Genomic DNA, 18,554 nt, shown 5'->3' on the forward strand with positions numbered 1-18,554 from the left:
TTGGTTGCCACTCTTGTCAAATCACTTTTTTGGGGAAATAAAGCACTAAGACATAGTACCAAGACACTGGAGGCGGTAATACTGATTGGAAGTAAAAAAGACGGACGTAAACATTCCTACAACCCTCATTTTCAGATTGTTTACAATAATTTAGGGTTCGCCAAACTGATAAATTTCTAAACAAACTTGACATAAACCTCCAAAAACTAACAATTGTCTATACCTGGCTACAAGTAATAGACGTGCAATAAAAAACAGGTAGGTCAAGTAATAACTCATAGAAAATAACGGTACATTTTCTGACTTTAAAATATTTTAAATATTCATGAATGTATTAAATAGTAATTAGATAATAATTCAATGGTTATTCAATAAATACTTTTGACCTATTCAATTACTATTTATACAAATATCTGCTTGAACCACATGTTTGGATCCCTTAAAAGATGCTTATGAAATACTTAAGGTGTTTGCAGACCACAGTTTCGGAATTCATTCCATTTTATTTGACAACGAATACAGTAATTATCTGGAGGCTATTGGTAACCAAGAAAAAAAATCCAACTTGATTGGTTGCAGCAATATGGGGGAAAAGGTCATAAGAAAACCCGAGATAAAAGAATTCCATACAGAATCGTTAAAAAAAAAATACAACAAAAAAAAAACCCATTAATTTCTACATTAAAAATATTATATTGAGCTTTGTAAATATTATAAAATCGCACGAACGATTTTTGACTTTGATCCCGTGCTGCACGGCGGGAAACGCCCAAGAGGTCGTCCCCCAACCAGATGGAAGGACATGACAGGTGCCTTCTTAGTCATGGCAAATATTCAGGAGGATGTCCACATCCTTGCAAGAGACCGATCCAAATGGAGGCACCATGTAACATCACTCTCGACACCGGAAGCATTTTGGCAGGAGCATTAAGTCAAGTAAGTCGAGTCCTCAGAGGCATGGTCCTCGGGGGTCAGTGGTGTCAATGAGGGAACCTGTCCCTTAGGTTTTTTGCCCCCCCCCCTACCTCAATAGATCTTGAAAAATAAATGTTGCCTACCCTCCCAAAAAAAGTTCCGCAAATTGAAAAAACTATGTCAAATAGCCAGTTTAAAAAAAAGCGAAAGCGAAAAGACGAAATAAATATTTAGGCAAGGACCTAGGCAAGAACCACCAAGCTGTCTTCGGTGCTTAACACACACACACAAAATAAAAAAAATTACATTTTGAAGAGAACTATAACAAGACAGAGGACACGCTGTCTTGTTTTATTGCCAAATTTCTATCGATGCGAATATTGTCATGTGTAAGACAAGATTTTAAACAATATGAGATTCCTAAGCACTGACAATCCATATCACTTTTTATATAAAGAAAAAGTTAAGAATAAAAGGGTGTTTAAAAAGGAAACAAAATTACATTTGACCAGGTCGAATAAGACAGAAACAATATAAAACCAAAACTCATACAAACACTAGAAAAGTAGTTAAAACACAGGCCACATAGTTAACAAGCAAAAATTCAATTTAGCAGTGTTGAGCATGATAAAACTGATTTAAAACAAAGTTAATTCAAAACAACTTCAAAGTAAAAAAAAAATTAAGGAAAGGGGGAGGGAAATGATGGTGGTGAACAAATGCACCACAAACATCTACCATGATCATGATGAGCAGCTTCAAGACGTGATCCAAATGATAAATGAATAAAGATAAATCCACAAATGACTTAACAGTTCATACAATTCGACTAAAAAAATAATTATGCAGCTCATGGAAATCATGAGGAAAAAAAAAATAAGATTTTGAACGGTCTTCACGAAAACTCAAAAAAGTTAGTGTGAATTTCTTTCTGCTTTCTTCACTTGGAGTGGAGGGGAGTAAAAATTGCGCCCTGACCACACTGTTTTGAAATTTATGTAGAAAAACCTAACAGAAGGTATAACTATTTAACAATTATTATTTTCAGAGATTATATCAACATTATTTAACATCTTTTTTTTGCATTTTAAAAACCATTTAAATGTTAGTTTTGGAAAATTCGTGTTTTTATTTATTCGTGTTTTTTGTGTATTAATTTATTCGTTTCAATCTGAGTTGTCTTTTATATTGTTTCTTGTTAACAGCAGTGGTATCCCTTCTTGAAAATTTAGGAGAATAGTGGGGGGGGGCAAATATACTTTTTTCAAACTCTAGTGGGGGCAAATTGGTGATTTTTAAAATAAATACCGAAACAAGGCATTTTCAGTGAAAATACCCAAAAAAGGGTATTCTTCAAAATCTAGAGGTCGCAAATAAACTAAAGGTACACTAGCCTGAGACCACTGGCTAAAAGGTTTTATCATTGGCTAGACGCTTTTCGATGGATTTTCCCTGATTCCCCGCAACATTACATCTTAATACAGATTTGAGCTCGCATACTAAATTTTTAATTAATTAGACGTTTACTTGCTAATATGTTTTTGACTTACTTAGCAAATTATACTTTTTTGTGTATTTCAATATTTAAAAATTTGCAAAATCCCCTTACTTCTTAATGTGATGTTGACGTGGTCCAATCCAATTTGAACATTCATTATTGCCATTACTTTTTCGTTTGAAAAAGAACGATAAGAACTTGTAATTGAATTTTCTGCCACGTGCCACGAGGAGCCACACAGTCCAACTAAAAAAAAAAAAAAAAAAAGAAAAAAAAGAACAACTCAAAAATTGACTATATAAATATAAGCCATCAAGATTAAGGTGCAAAAAAGAAAAAATCAGAAAAGAAACAGCGATACATCTGAAAAACGCAAGATTGTTCTTTCTTCAGTTTTTTCTGAAGAAAAAATGGCAATTTGATAGAAGACGTTTAACATCTAAAAGCAGAAACGACCAAGAGACGTCATTTCGGGAATTTTGGCTAGAATGTCTTAAGAAAACTAAATTCTCTAGTGCCTTCCAGAGAGTTTAAAAAAAAGAAAAAAAGAAAACAAGCTTAGGCTTGAAAACGCGCCAATGCCGGTCAGAGCTTTATTGATACAACTTATGTTGTATCAAAAAAAAAAAAAAAAAAAAAAAAAAAAAAAAAAAAAAAAAAAAAAAAAAAAGAGACAGGTCGGCCATTTACGATTTGTATTTCTCCCATAACTCTGTAGGAGATGAAGGAGAGCAACTTTAGCCGGAAGACACGGGCCGTAATGTCATGTCAATGAACCGGCGATTATCCAGGATGTAAAAGCTGTTGTATCTAATCCCAAGATGGATTATATAAGGTGACGAATCATCAATCTATAGGCATAATATTTCATTGCGCTGCATTTCCTATCCATTTCTTTGTTAGTGGCTGGATTTATCAATTTAATATTAAAGTGATAGCCGTCGGCACCATCCCAAAAAATAATAGGATATTGTAGGGCATCGTAGCATCGATGAGTTTAATAAAAACTTCTCTTTGAAACTCCTTCTTATATACTTACTAGATGTTGGGGAGGCGCTTCGCGCCACCCCAACACCTAGTTGGTGGGGGTGCTTCGCCCCCCCAAGCCCCCGCGCGCGTAAGTCGTTACGCGCCATTGTAGTTGTGTCCCTGTGTCCCACCTGTGAATATATATATATATATATATATATATATATATATATATATATATATATATATATATATATATATATATATATATATATATATATATATATATATATATATATATATATATATATATATATATATATATATATATATATATATATTTAACTACGTAAAACTTGCGAATATACAACAATCTTGGCTGTCCCATTGTCTGTGCATATAAATAGACTGTCAGGTTTACCGACTCTTGAGCATGCAACATATAATTGTCCATGGGAAAAACAATCTGTATTCAGATCTATACCTCATTATTCTAATGATTGCCCTTGAGCTTTGTTGATGGTGATTGCTAATCGAACATTCCCTGTGTCCCCGTCGTCATTTATATATCCCCCTATGCCCCCCGCGTCCCCGTTGTTGTTGTTTCCCTGTTACCCGGTTGTCATTTGTGTCCCGGTGTCCCAGTCTGTCTTTGAGTGTCGCGGTCGTCATTTATATTCCCTGTGTCCCGGTTGTCATTTTTGTCCCGGTCGTCATTTCTGTTCAGGTGTCCCGGTCTGTAATTTCTCTTTGAGTTTCCTGGTCGTCATTTATATTCCCTGTGTCCCGGTCGTCATTTGTGTCCCGGTGCTTTGTTGATGGTGATTACTAATCGAACATTCCTTGTGTCCCGGTCGCTTTCTCTTTGAGTGTCCCGGTCGTCATTTATATTCTCTATGTCCCGGTGTCCCGGTCGTCATTTGTGTCCCGATGTCCCGGTCTGTAATTTCGTCAGTCGACAATCATGACGTCAGTCGACACACAAACATGACGTCACTCGACACACAGACACACAGACAACTTATTTTTATATACATACTAGCTGTTGGGGTGGCGCTTCGCGCCACCCCAACACCTAGTTGGTGGGGCGCTTCGCGCCCCCCCAAGCCCCCCCGCGCGCGTAAGGCGTTACACGCCATATTAGTTACGCGCCATTGTAGTTGTGTCCCTGTGTCCCACCTGTGAATATAGATAGATTTATATATGTGTTTCAAACTACGTAAAAATTGCGAATATACAACATTTTTGGCTTTCCCACTACTGGAAGCTTTCCGTTTCCAATTGCCAGCAATTGATCTGAAAATGTTTGACCAGAATCATCGTTTTGCAATCGGACACGCATATTTGTAGTTAATTTTAATATTTTTACGTGTGCCCATAAATTAGAATTTTTCAGGCAAGCATTCATTTCGTCTGCAGGAGTTAAACTACGTAAAAATTGCGAATATACAACATTCTTGGCTTTCCCATTGTCTGTGCATATACAAAGCCGTATGCACTAATAATGACGTCATATGCAAACGCTCTTTTTACAAACAAACAAACATGCATACACACAACTCGTTTTTATATAGATAGATAGATAGATGGATACAATACAAATTAACTGCGTAAAACTTGCGAATATACAACATTCTTCGCTGTCCAATTGTCGCTGCATATAAATAGATTGTCAGGTTTACCGACCCTCGAACATGCAACGTACAATTGTCCATGGGAAAAACAATCAGTATTAAGATCTATACCACATTTTTCTAATGATTGACCTTGAGCTTTGTTAATGGTGATTGCAAATGCTAATCGAATTGGAAATTGCAATCTTTTAAATTGAAAAGGCAGATCCGTTGGAATCATGGGAATGCGAGGAATAAGAACAGCCTTACCCTCAAAATGCCCTGTCAAGATTGTCGCCTTTATTAGGCTTTCCATTGTTTTTTTTACGGCAAGTCGCGTGCCATTGCAAAGCTTTGGTGGGTCGCCTATTTTTAGTTGTAGCACGTGTGGTGGAAACCCTGAAAGATATATGGAATTTAAAAATTCAGATGGATAATTAACCGCTTCATTTGGTTCCAAAACTGTGTCGACTGACTTGCAAAGGACTGCCTGGTCTCGAATCTTGGTCAAAACAATATTGTTGATTTCGTGGACGTCTATATTTTTGGGTGCGAGAATCGCTCTTTCACTTAGCCATTTATTATTTTTATAATTTTTTAGAATATTCGGAAATACTTTTTCAATCAATTCATTTTTGGACGTCACTAAACTACAGAAATCAGCAGGTAGTTGTATACGTCCTGAAATTGAGTCTATCGTATCATAAATGTCTTTTTGTTCCGACGTTAACTTGTAAATGTTATTTTGTACATACGACAATAGATCACTCGTACTGTAACTTTGTTCACGATCCAATTCTACACATGTCGAAACAGCAGCGATACGGTTAGGTGAAGGCATTCCCAAATCCTGAAGAGGTTTGTTTGCCATACGTACGCACAAATCTTCTATAATAACTAAAGTGTCGTTATAAATTTCTGATGTAAAATCAAAAGTCATTTCTGACGTCTCTAACTGTTTTCGATGGAGTATATCTTCGGACATTTTTGACTTATATTTTTCCCATAACTCTGTAGGAGCTGATGGAGAGCAAGTGTACGAATTTGACTTGGGGTTGACGTTTCGCACGCGTCATTGATGCAGTTATCCCAGTGTTGGTCATTCTCCAATAAATTCAGAGCTTGGCATGCACTACGGTAAGTGTCATGTATAGTACCGTTTACAGTTCTCAAATACTCAAAGGATGTCGGACCGGGTACATTCACCAAAAGCAGGCGTAGAAAGAAGCATTCATGTTGATTGGGGTGAACGGTGTAGAGTCTTCCTATCGTGGTATCTTTGAAGATGGTAGGTTGGCCGTAAACCCACTGGTTATCTACTTCGATGGTGGTACCGTTGCCATTGTAGGTTTTTCAGTCATTTTACAATTAGAAATTTCTCTTTCAACGGTCTTCTTACAATTAAAAGTTTGTCTTTGAACGATATTCTTAAATACCTGTGTCCTGGTCGTCATTTATATTCCCTGTGTCCCGGTCGTCATTTGTGTCCCGGTATCCCAGTCTGTAATTTCTCTTTTTTCTTTTTTCAGTTTTCTTTTTCTTCTTTATTTTTCAGCTTCACTATGAAATACATATCGCCGAACCTTTGTTTTTTTAACTAAAATCTGGTAGTCATTGATGACCTTATCCAAGTCAAAATCCCAAACCCAATCATCATCGCTATCATTTTCAGTTTTAATATGTTTTGACTCTCGCTGTCCAGGTGGATCTTCATCTAACTGCGCGGTTTTGCATTCTTTAGCCTCAAGCCTGTTTCCTTGCTGTTCTTTTGATTCCTCGGCACGCTTTCTTTTCTGACTTTCTCTATCAGCAGCAAGTTTTTTGGCATAGACTCTTTGAGCATCTTCATCAGTCATTGTAAACTTAAACATTAATAGAATTCTACGCGAACATATGTCTTATATAACTTGAATGACGTCACCTTCAAAGCAAAAATGATGGCAACTAATTTCATGACGTCAGCCGAAACATGACGTCACCTGATCCACGATCCACAGATCCACAGACAACTTATTTTTATATATATAGATAAGATAATGCCGTCATATACAAAGCCTTTGACGTCATATACAAATCACCGACCATGACAATTGCCACTTCGTTGATAGTTGCGTATCAGTAGCCATCAATTCGATTGCTGTTTTGAACAGAAGCATTAAATTATTGTTTATGTGGAAAAGATATTGCAACTGGGAAACGATAGTCCTTTCAACGTCGTTTTTTTTTTATCATCGGTATCACTTTCAAGTTGTTTGGTTTGTTTTACCTTGACTTGTCTTTCGTCACTATGAAATACATATCGCCGAACCTTTGTTTTTTTAACTAAAATCTCGATGACCTTATCCAAGTTATCCCTATCCTTATCGCGAAGCGCCCCACCAACTAGGTGTTGGGGAGGCGCGAAGCGCCCCGGTCGTTATATATATATATATATATATATATATATATATATATATATATATATATATATATATATATATATATATATATATATATATATATATATATATATATATATATATATATATATATATATATATATATATATATATATATATATATATATATATATATATATATATATATATATATATATATATATATATATATATATATATATATATATATATATATATATATATATATATATATATATATATATATATATATATATATATATATATATATATATATATATATATATATATATATATATATATACTAGCTGTTGGGGTGGCGCTTCGCGCCACCCCAACACCTAGTTGGTGGGGGCGCTTCGCGCCCCCCCCAAGCCCCCCCGCGCGCGTAAGTCGTTACGCGCCATATTAGTTACGCGCCATTGTAGTTGTGTCCCTATGTCCCACCTGTGAATATAGATAGATATATATATATATATATATATATATATATATATATATATATATATATATATATATATATATATATATATATATATATATATATATATATATATATATATATATATCTATATATATAAAAATAAGTTGTCTGTGTGTGGATCTGTGTGTGGATCAGGTGACGTCATGTTTGTCCGCATATGACGTCTGAATTATTTCACACTAATACAAAAGAAGAAAAAAACTAAAAAAGGTAAAAACTACAAAAAAAAACTAAAAAGAAAAGAAAACTAAAAAAGCTAAAAAACTAAAAAAAACTAAAAAAAGGTAAAAATCTAATAACTAAAAAAAAAACTGAAAAAAATAAAAAAAGGCAAAAACTACAAAAAAAATAAAAACTAATAAAAAAACTAAAAAGCTAAAAAACTAAAAAAACTAAAAAAAACTAAAAAAAAGGTAAAAAACTGAAAAAAACTAAAAACTAAAAAAGAAAAAAACTAAAAAAAGGAAAAAACTGAAAAATAAAAGAGAAAAAGAAAACTAAAAAAATATGAATAAATATATATAAAAATAAGTTGTTTGTGGGTTATGTCTGTCTGTCTGTCTGTCGAGTGACGTCGTGTTTGTCCGCATATGACGTCTGAATTATTTCACACTAATACAAAAGAAGAAAAAAAACTAAAAAAGGTAAAAACTACAAAAAAAACTAAAAAAGCTAAAAAACTAAAAAAAAACTAAAAAAAGGTAAAAAACTAAAAACTAAAAAAAAATGAAAAAACTAAAAAAGGCAAAAACTAAAAAAAAACTAAAAACTAATAAAAAAACTAAAAAAGCTAAAAAACTAAAAAAACTAAAAAACTAAAAAAAAGTAAAAAACAAAAAAAAACTAAAAACTAAAAAAGAAAAAACTAAAAAAAAGGAAAAAACTGAAAAATAAGAGAAAAAGAAAACTAAAAAAATATTAATAAATATAAAAAATATAAATATAAATATAATATAAATTAGCAATCAACAAAGCACCGAGACACAAATGACGACCGGGACACAGGGAGTATAAATGACGACCAGGACATAAGTAAAAAAAAAAAACTAAAAAAACTAAAAAAATGGTAAAAACTACAAAAAAACTAAAAACTAATAAAAAAACTAAAAAATCTAAAAATCTAAATAAACTAAAACAGAAAAAAAAGAAAAAAGGAAAAAAATAAAGGAGAAAAACAAAACTAAAAAACGAATGTATATACAGACCGGGACACCGGGATACAAATGACGACCGGGACACAGGGAATATAAATGACGACCGGGACACAGGGACACAACTACAATGGGGACGCCGGGGGGCACAGGGGGATATAAATGACGACCGGGACACCGGGACACAAGGAATATAAATGACGCCCGGGACACTCAAAGAGAAATCACAGACTGGAACACCGGGACACAAATGACGACCGGGACACAGGGAATATAAATGACGACCGGGACACAGGGACATAACTACAAAGGGGACGCCGGGGTGCACAGGGGGATATATAAATGACGATGGCGACTCAGGGAATGGTCAATTAGCAATCACCATCAACAAAGCTCAAGGGCGATCATTAGAATCATGAGGTATAGATCTGAATACGGATTGTTTTCCCATGGACCATTATATGTTGCATGTTCAAGAGTCGGTAAACCTGACAATCTATTTATATGCACAGACAATGGGACAGCAAAGAATGTTGTATATTCGCAAGTTTTACGTAGTTAAAAACATATATATATATATATATATATATATATATATATATATATATATATATATATATATATATATATATATATATATATATATATATATATATATATATCTATATTCACAGGTGGGACATAGGGACACAACTACAATGGCGCGTAACTAATATGGCGCGTAACGACTTACGCGCGCGGGGGGGCTTGGGGGGGCGCGAAGCGCCCCCACCAACTAGATGTTGGGGTGGCGCGAAGCGCCACCCCAACAGCTAGTATATATATATATATATATATATATATATATATATATATATATATATATATATATATATATATATATATATATATATATATATGTTTTTAACTACGTAAAACTTGCGAATATACAACATTCTTTGCTGTCCCATTGTCTGTGCATATAAATAGATTGTCAGGTTTACCGACTCTTGAACATGCAACATATAATGGTCCATGGGAAAACAATCCGTATTCAGATCTATACCTCATGATTCTAATGATTGCCCTTGAGCTTTGTTGATGGTGATTGCTAATCGACCATTCCCTGAGTCGCCATCGTCATTTATATATCCCCCTGTGCACCCCGGCGTCCCCTTTGTAGTTATGTCCCTGTGTCCCGGTCGTCATTTATATTCCCTGTGTCCCGGTCGTCATTTGTGTCCCGGTGTTCCAGTCTGTGATTTCTCTTTGAGTGTCCCGGGCGTCATTTATATTCCTTGTGTCCCGGTGTCCCGGTCGTCATTTATATCCCCCTGTGCCCCCCGGCGTCCCCAGTGTAGTTGTGTCCCTGTGTCCCGGTCGTCATTTATATTCCCTGTGTCCCGGTCGTCATTTGTATCCCAGTGTCCCGGTCTGTATATACATTCGTTTTTTAGTTTTGTTTTTCTCCTTTATTTTTTTCCTTTTTTCTTTTTTTTCTGTTTTAGTTTATTTAGATTTTTAGATTTTTTAGTTTTTTTATTAGTTTTTAGTTTTTTTGTAGTTTTTACCATTTTTTTAGTTTTTTTAGTTTTTTTTTTTTTTACTTATGTCCTGGTCGTCATTTATACTCCCTGTGTCCCGGTCGTCATTTGTGTCTCGGTGCTTTGTTGATTGCTAATTTATATTATATTTATATTTATATTTTTTATATTTATTAATATTTTTTTAGTTTTCTTTTTCTCTTATTTTTCAGTTTTTTTCCTTTTTTTTAGTTTTTTCTTTTTTAGTTTTTAGTTTTTTTTTGTTTTTTACCTTTTTTTAGTTTTTTAGTTTTTTTAGTTTTTTAGCTTTTTAGTTTTTTATTAGTTTTTAGTTTTTTTTTAGTTTTTGCCTTTTTTTAGTTTTTTCAGTTTTTTTTAGTTTTTAGTTTTTTACTTTTTTTTAGTTTTTTTTAGTTTTTTAGCTTTTTTAGTTTTTTTTCTTTTTAGTTTTTTTTGTAGTTTTTACCTTTTTTAGTTTTTTTTCTTCTTTTGTATTAGTGTGAAATAATTCAGACGTCATATGCTTACCTTTTTTAGTTTTTTTTCTTCTTTTGTATTAGTGTGAAATAATTCAGACGTCATATGCGGACAAACACGACGTCACTCGACAGACAGACAGACAGACATAACCCACAAACAACTTATTTTTATATATATTTATTCATATTTTTTTAGTTTTCTTTTTCTCTTTTATTTTTCAGTTTTTTCCTTTTTTTTAGTTTTTTTCTTTTTTAGTTTTTAGTTTTTTTTAGTTTTTTACCTTTTTTTAGTTTTTTTTAGTTTTTTTAGTTTTTTAGCTTTTTTAGTTTTTTATTAGTTTTTATTTTTTTCGTAGTTTTTGCCTTTTTTATTTTTTCAGTTTTTTTTAGTTATTAAATTTTTACCTTTTTTTAGTTTTTTTTAGTTTTTTAGCTTTTTTAGTTTTTTTTTTCTTTTTAGTTTTTTTTGTAGTTTTTACCTTTTTTAGTTTTTTTCTTCTTTTGTATTAGTGTGAAATAATTCAGACGTCATATGCGGACAAACATGACGTCACCTGATCCATCCACAGATCCACACACAGACAACTTATTTTTATATATATAGCTTTTTTAGTTTTTTTATTAGTTTTTATTTTTTGTAGTTTTTGCCTTTTTTATTTTTTCAGTTTTTTTTAGTTATTAGATTTTTACCTTTTTTTAGTTTTTTTTAGTTTTTTAGCTTTTTTAGTTTTTTTTTCTTTTTAGTTTTTTTTGTAGTTTTTACCTTTTTTAGTTTTTTTCTTCTTTTGTATTAGTGTGAAATAATTCAGACGTCATATGCGGACAAACATGACGTCACCTGATCCATCCACAGATCCACACACAGACAACTTATTTTTATATATATACTAGCTGTTGGGGTGGCGCTTCGCGCCACCCCAACACCTAGTTGGTGGGGGCGCTTCGCGCCCCCCCCAAGCCCCCCCGCGCGCGTAAGTCGTTACGCGCCATTGTAGTTGTGTCCCTATGTCCCACCTGTGAATATAGATATATATATATATATATATGGTTTTAACTACGTAAAACTTGCGAATATACAACATTCTTTGCTGTCCCATTGTCTTTGCATATAAATAGATTGTCAGGTTATCCCCCTGTTTCCCCCGGTGTCCCCGTTGTAGTTGTGTCCCTGTGTCCCGGTCGTCATTTATATTCCCTGTGTCCCGGGTCCCGGTCATCATTTGTATCCCGGTGTCCCGGTCTGTATATACATTCGTTTTTTAGTTTTGTTTTTCTCCTTTATTTTTTTCCTTTTTTTTTCTTTTTTAGCTTATTTAGATTTTTAGATTTTTTAGTTTTTTTTATTAGTTTTTAGTTTTTATTTCTTTTTAGTTTTTTTGTCCCGGTCGTCATTTATATCCCCCTGTTTCCCCCGGTGTCCCCGTTGTAGTTGTGTCCCTGTGTCCCGGTCGTTATTTATATTCCCTGTGTCCCGGTCGTCATTTGTATCCCGGTGTACCGGTCTGTATATACATTCGTTTTTTAGTTTTGTTTTTCTCCTTTATTTTTTCCTTTTTTTTTCTTTTTTAGTTTATTTAGATTTTTAGATTTTTTAGTTTTTTTATTAGTTTTTAGTTTTTTTTTCTTTTTAGTTTTTTTGTAGTTTTTACCTTCTTTTTAGTTTTGTTAATTTTTTTTTTTACTTGTGTCCTGGTCGTCATTTATACTCCCTGTGTCCCGGTGCTTTGTTGATTGCTAATCGAACATTCCTTTTGTCCTGGTCGCTTTCTCTTTGAGTGTCGTCATTTATTTTTTTCTTTTTTAGTTCTTTTAGTTTTTACCTTTTTTAGTTTTTTTTTAGTTTTTAGTTTTTTTAGTTTTTTACCTTTTTTTAGTTTTTTTAGTTTTTTAGCTTCTTTATTTTTTTTATTAGTTTTTAGTTTTTTTGTAGTTTTTGCCTTTTTTTTTAGTTTTTTGTCCTGGTCGCTTTCTCTTTGAGTGTCGTCATTTATTAGTTTTTTCCTTTTTTTTTTAGTTTTTTATTGGTTTTTACCTTTATTTTAGCTTATTTTTCAGTTTTTTCCTTTTTTTTAGTTTTTTTTTATTTTTTTTAGTTTTTTACCTTTTTTAGTTTTTTTAGTTTTTTTAGTTTTTTAGCTTTTTTACTTTTTTTATTAGTTTTTAGTTTTTTTTTGTAGTTTTTGCCTTTTTTTAGTTTTTTCAGTTTTTTTTTTAGTTTTTTATTGGTTTTTACCTTTATAGTTTTTTTAGTTTTTTAGCTTTTTTATTTTTTTTATTAGTTTTTAGTTTTTTTTGTAGTTTTTGCCTTTTTTTAGTTTTTTCAGTTTTGACGTCACCTAATCCAGTTTTTTCAGGTGACGTCACCTGACACATCCATCCACACATCCATCCACACATCCACAGACAGACAACTTATTTTTATATATATAGAAGATATATATATATATATATATATATCTATATATATAAAAATAAGTTGTCTGTCTGTGGATGGATGGATGGATGTGTCAGGTGACGTCACCTGAAAAAACTGGATTAGGTGACGTCAAAACTGAAAAAATAAAAAAAGGCAAAAACTACAAAAAAAACTAAAAACTAATAAAAAAAATAAAAAAGCTAAAAAACTAAAAAAACTATAAAGGTAAAAACCAATAAAAAACTAAAAAAAAACTGAAAAAACTAAAAAAAGGCAAAAACTACAAAAAAAAACTAAAAACTAATAAAAAAAGTAAAAAAGCTAAAAAACTAAAAAAACTAAAAAAACTAAAAAAAGGTAAAAAACTAAAAAAAATAAAAAATAAAAAAAAACTAAAAAAAAGGAAAAAACTGAAAAATAAGCTAAAATAAAGGTAAAAACCAATAAAAAACTAAAAAAAAGGAAAAAACTAATAAATGACGACACTCAAAGAGAAAGCGACCAGGACAAAAGGAATGTTCGATTAGCAATCAACAAAGCACCGGGACACAGGGAGTATAAATGACGACCAGGACATAAGTAAAAAAAAAAAAACTATCTATATATATAAAAATAAGTTGTCTGTGGATCTGTGGATCGTGGATCAGGTGACGTCACCTGAAAAAACTGGATCAGGTGACGTCAAAACTGAAAAAACTAAAAAAAGGCAAAAACTACAAAAAAAACTAAAAACTAATAAAAAAGCTAAAAAACTAAAAAAACAAAAAAAAAGGCAAAAACTACAAAAAAACTAAAAACTAATAAAAAAAATAAAAAAGCTAAAAAACTAAAAAAACTAAAAAAGGTAAAAAACTAAAAAAACTAAAAACTAAAAAAAAACTAAAAAAGGTAAAAACTAAAAGAACTAAAAAAGAAAAAAATAAATGACGACACTCAAAGAGAAAGCGACCAGGACAAAAGGAATGTTCGATTAGCAATCAACAAAGCACCGGGACACAGGGAGTATAAATGACGACCAGGACACAAGTAAAAAAAAAAATTAACAAAACTAAAAAGAAGGTAAAAACTACAAAAAAACTAAAAAGAAAAAAAAACTAAAAACTAATAAAAAAACTAAAAAATCTAAAAATCTAAATAAACTAAAAAAGAAAAAAAAAGGAAAAAAATAAAGGAGAAAAACAAAACTAAAAAACGAATGTATATACAGACCGGTACACCGGGATACAAATGACGACCGGGACACAGGGAATATAAATAACGACCGGGACACAGGGACACAACTACAACGAGGACACCGGGGGAAACAGGGGGATATAAATGACGACCAGGACAAAAGGAATGTTCGATTAGCAATCAACAAAGCACCGGGACACAGGGAGTATAAATGACGACCAGGACACAAGTAAAAAAAAAATTAACAAAACTAAAAAGAAGGTAAAAACTACAAAAAAACTAAAAAGAAAAAAAAACTAAAAACTAATAAAAAAACTAAAAAATCTAAAAATCTAAATAAACTAAAAAAGAAAAAAAAAGGAAAAAAATAAAGGAGAAAAACAAAACTAAAAAACGAATGTATATACAGACCGGTACACCGGGATACAAATGACGACCGGGACACAGGGAATATAAATAACGAACCATATATATATATATATCTATATTCACAGGTGGGACATAGGGACACAACTACAATGGCGCGTAACTATTATGGCGCGTAACGACTTACGCGCGCGGGGGGGCTTGGGGGGGGGCGCGAAGCGCCCCCACCAACTAGGTGTTGGGGTGGCGCGAAGCGCCACCCCAACAGCTAGTATATATATATATATATATATATATATGTTTTTAACTATGTAAAACTTGCGAATATACAACATTCTTTGGTGTCCCATTGTCTGTGCATATAAATAGATTGTCAGGTTTACCGACTCTTGAACATGCAACATATAATTGTCCATAGGAAAACAATCCGTATTCAGATCTATATCTAATGATTCTAATGATTGCCCTTGAGCTTTGTTGATGGTGATTGCTAATCGATTATTCCCTGTGTCGCCGTCGTCATTTATATATCCCAAATTACACAAACATGACGTCACTCGACACACACACACAGACAACTTATTTATATATACTAGGTGTTGGGGTGGCGCTTTGCGCCACCCCAACACCTAGTTGGTGGGGCGCTTCGCGCCCCCCCCAAAGTCCCCCCGCGCGCGTAAGTCGTTACGCGCCATATTAGTTACGCGCCATTGTAGTTGTGTCCCTGTGTCCCACCTGTGAATATAGATAGATTTATATATGTGTTTCAAACTACGTAAAACTTGCGAATATACAACATTCTTGGCTTTCCCACTACTGGAGCTTTCCGTTTCCAATTGCCAGCAATTGATCTGAAAATGTTTGACCAGAGTCATCGTTTTGCAATCGGACACGCATATTTGTAGTTAATTTTAATATTTTTACGTGTGCCCATAAATTAGAATTTTTCAGGCAAGCATTCATTTCGTCTGCAGGAGTTAAACTACGTAAAAATTGCGAATATACAACATTCTTGGCTTTCCCATTGTCTGTTTATATACAAAGCCGTATGTACTAATAATGACGTCATATGCAAACGCTCTTTTTACAAACAAGCAAACATGCATACACACAACTCGTTTTTATATAGATAGATAGATAGATAGATACAATACAAATTAACTGCGTAAAACTTGCGAATATACAACATTCTTCGCTGTCCAATTGTCGCTGCATATAAATAGATTGTCAGGTTTACCGACCCTCGAACATGCAACGTACAATTGTCCATGGGAAAAACAATCAGTATTAAGATCTATACCACATTTTTCTAATGATTGACCTTGAGCTTTGTTAATGGTGATTGCAAATGCTAATCGAATTGGGAATTGCAATCTTTTAAATTGAAAAGGCAGATCCGTTGGAATCATGGGAATGCGAGGAATAAGAACAGCCTCACCCTCAAAAGGCCCTGTCAAGATTGTGGCCTCTATTAGGTTTTCCATTGTTTTTTTTACGGCAAGTCACGTGCCATTGCAAAGCTTTGGTGGGTTGATATTTCTCAAAAGTATTATTGGTACGCCTATTTTTAGTTGTAGCACGTGTGGTGGAAACCCTGAAAGATCTATGGAATTTAAAAATTCAGATGAATAATTAACCGCTTCATTTGGTTCCAAAACTGTGTCGACTGACTTGTAAAGGACTGCCTGGTCTCGAATCTTGGTCAAAACAATATTGTTGATTTCGTGGACGTCTATATTTTTGGGTGCGAGAATCGCTCTTTCACTTAGCCATTTATTATTTTTATAATTTTTTAGAATATTCGGAAATACTTTTTCAATCAATTCATTTTTGGACGTCACTAAATTACAGAAATCAGCAGGTAGTTGTATACGTCCTGAAATTGAGTCTACTGGGAGCTTTCCGTTTCCAATTGCCAGCAATTGATCTGAAAATGTTTGACCAGAGTCATCGTTTTGCAATCGGACACGCATATTTGTAGTTAATTTTAATATTTTTATGTGTGCCCATAAATTAGAATTTTTCAGGCAAGCATTCATTTCGTCTGCAGGAGTTGATCTAGGTATTATAGGTAATGTTTGCCTGAAATCTCCCGCAAGCAATATTAATGTGCTGCCAAAGGGTTTCGACTTCCCTCTCAAATCTTTCAAGCATTGATCCAGAGCCTCGAGCGATTTTTTGTGTGCCATTGTGCACTCATCCCAAATAATAAGTTTGCATTGCTGCAATACTTTACCCATCCCAGATGATTTGGAAATATTGCACGTGGGAGTTACTGTAGAATGCAAATTCAGAGGCAATTTCAAAGCGGAATGAGCAGTTCTTCCACCAGGCAGCAATATTGCGGCTATTCCGGACGACGCAATTGCCAACGCTATATCATTTTTTGATCGAATTGATGCCAGAATCAGTTTTATCACAAGCGCTTTACCAGTACCTCCTGGTGCATCCAAAAAGAAAATTTCTCCAACGTTGTTATCGACACAATGCATTATCGTATCATAAATGTCTTTTTGTTCCGACGTTAACTTGGAAATGTTATTTTGTGCATACGACAATAGATCACTCGTACTGTAACTTTGTTCACGATCCAATTCTACACATGTCGAAACAGCAGCGATACGGTTAGGTGAAGGCATTCCCAAATCCTGAAGAGGTTTGTTTGCCATACGTACGCACAAATCTTCTATAATAACTAAAGTGTAGGTATAAATTTCTGATGTAAAATCAAAAGTCATATCTGACGTCTCTAACTGTTTTCGATGGAGTATATCTTCGGACATTTTTGACTTATATTTTTCCCATAACTCTGTAGGAGCTGATGGAGAGCAAGTTGTTAAAATGATGACAAACAATGCACGAATTTGACTTGGAGTTGACGTTTCGCACACGTCATTGATGCAGTTATCCCAGTGTTGGTCATTCTCCAATAAATTCAGAGCTTGGCATGCACTACGGTAAGTGTCATGTATAGTACCGTTTACAATTCTCAAATACTCAAAGGATGTCGGACCGGGTACATTCCCCAAAAGCAGGCGTAGAAAGAAGCATTCATGTTGATTGGGGTGAACGGTGTAGAGTCTTCCTATTGTGGTATCTTTGAAGATGGTAGGTTGGCCGTCGACTGACTTACCCTGTTTTCGACGTTCAAATACTTTATTTTAGTATTCCACGTGTAATACGAAGGCACTTCAGTATACAGCAGTTTTTTTGCAAAAGAATCATTTTTGCAAAGCGAAAAAAAAGCTGTTAATTTTGTATCCGGTGGATTCAGGGCTTTTTGTTGCACGTTGGTTTCCGAGAAATAAACACGTTGACCATTCTGTAAATGTACCGCTAAGTGAACAACAGCTGGACTACGTTCATGTATCGGAAATGAAAGAATTCGCCAAACAGCTTCATTACTGCTTATGTATCTTCCAGCCTGATATTGTACGATTTCGTCGAAATCTTTGATTTCGGGCTGCAAGCCAAAAACTGCCATGTCACTGCCTATGTTGACGTATTTACATATGTATTTGATTGCCTTTACGAAGTTACAGTATTCAAC

At 33.5% G+C, this 18,554-nt stretch overlaps 1 protein-coding gene across 6 annotated transcripts in view; it reads right to left on the reverse strand.

Moving 5' to 3' along the window:
• The window catches only part of LOC136030681 (uncharacterized), a 152,292-nt gene that overhangs the window by 41,804 nt on the left and 91,934 nt on the right, over nucleotides 1-18,554 (reverse strand). For all 6 annotated transcript variants that reach the window (XM_065709762.1, XM_065709757.1, XM_065709751.1 and 3 more), the window contains one exon: nucleotides 2,525-2,659. In XM_065709762.1, coding sequence (XP_065565834.1) covers nucleotides 2,525-2,659 — 135 coding nt within the window. The remainder of the gene's footprint in view (nucleotides 1-2,524; nucleotides 2,660-18,554) is intronic.

The sequence above is a fragment of the Artemia franciscana genome, chromosome 1, assembly GCF_032884065.1.
Source record: "Artemia franciscana chromosome 1, ASM3288406v1, whole genome shotgun sequence".
NCBI classification, from domain to species: Eukaryota; Metazoa; Arthropoda; class Branchiopoda; order Anostraca; family Artemiidae; genus Artemia; species Artemia franciscana.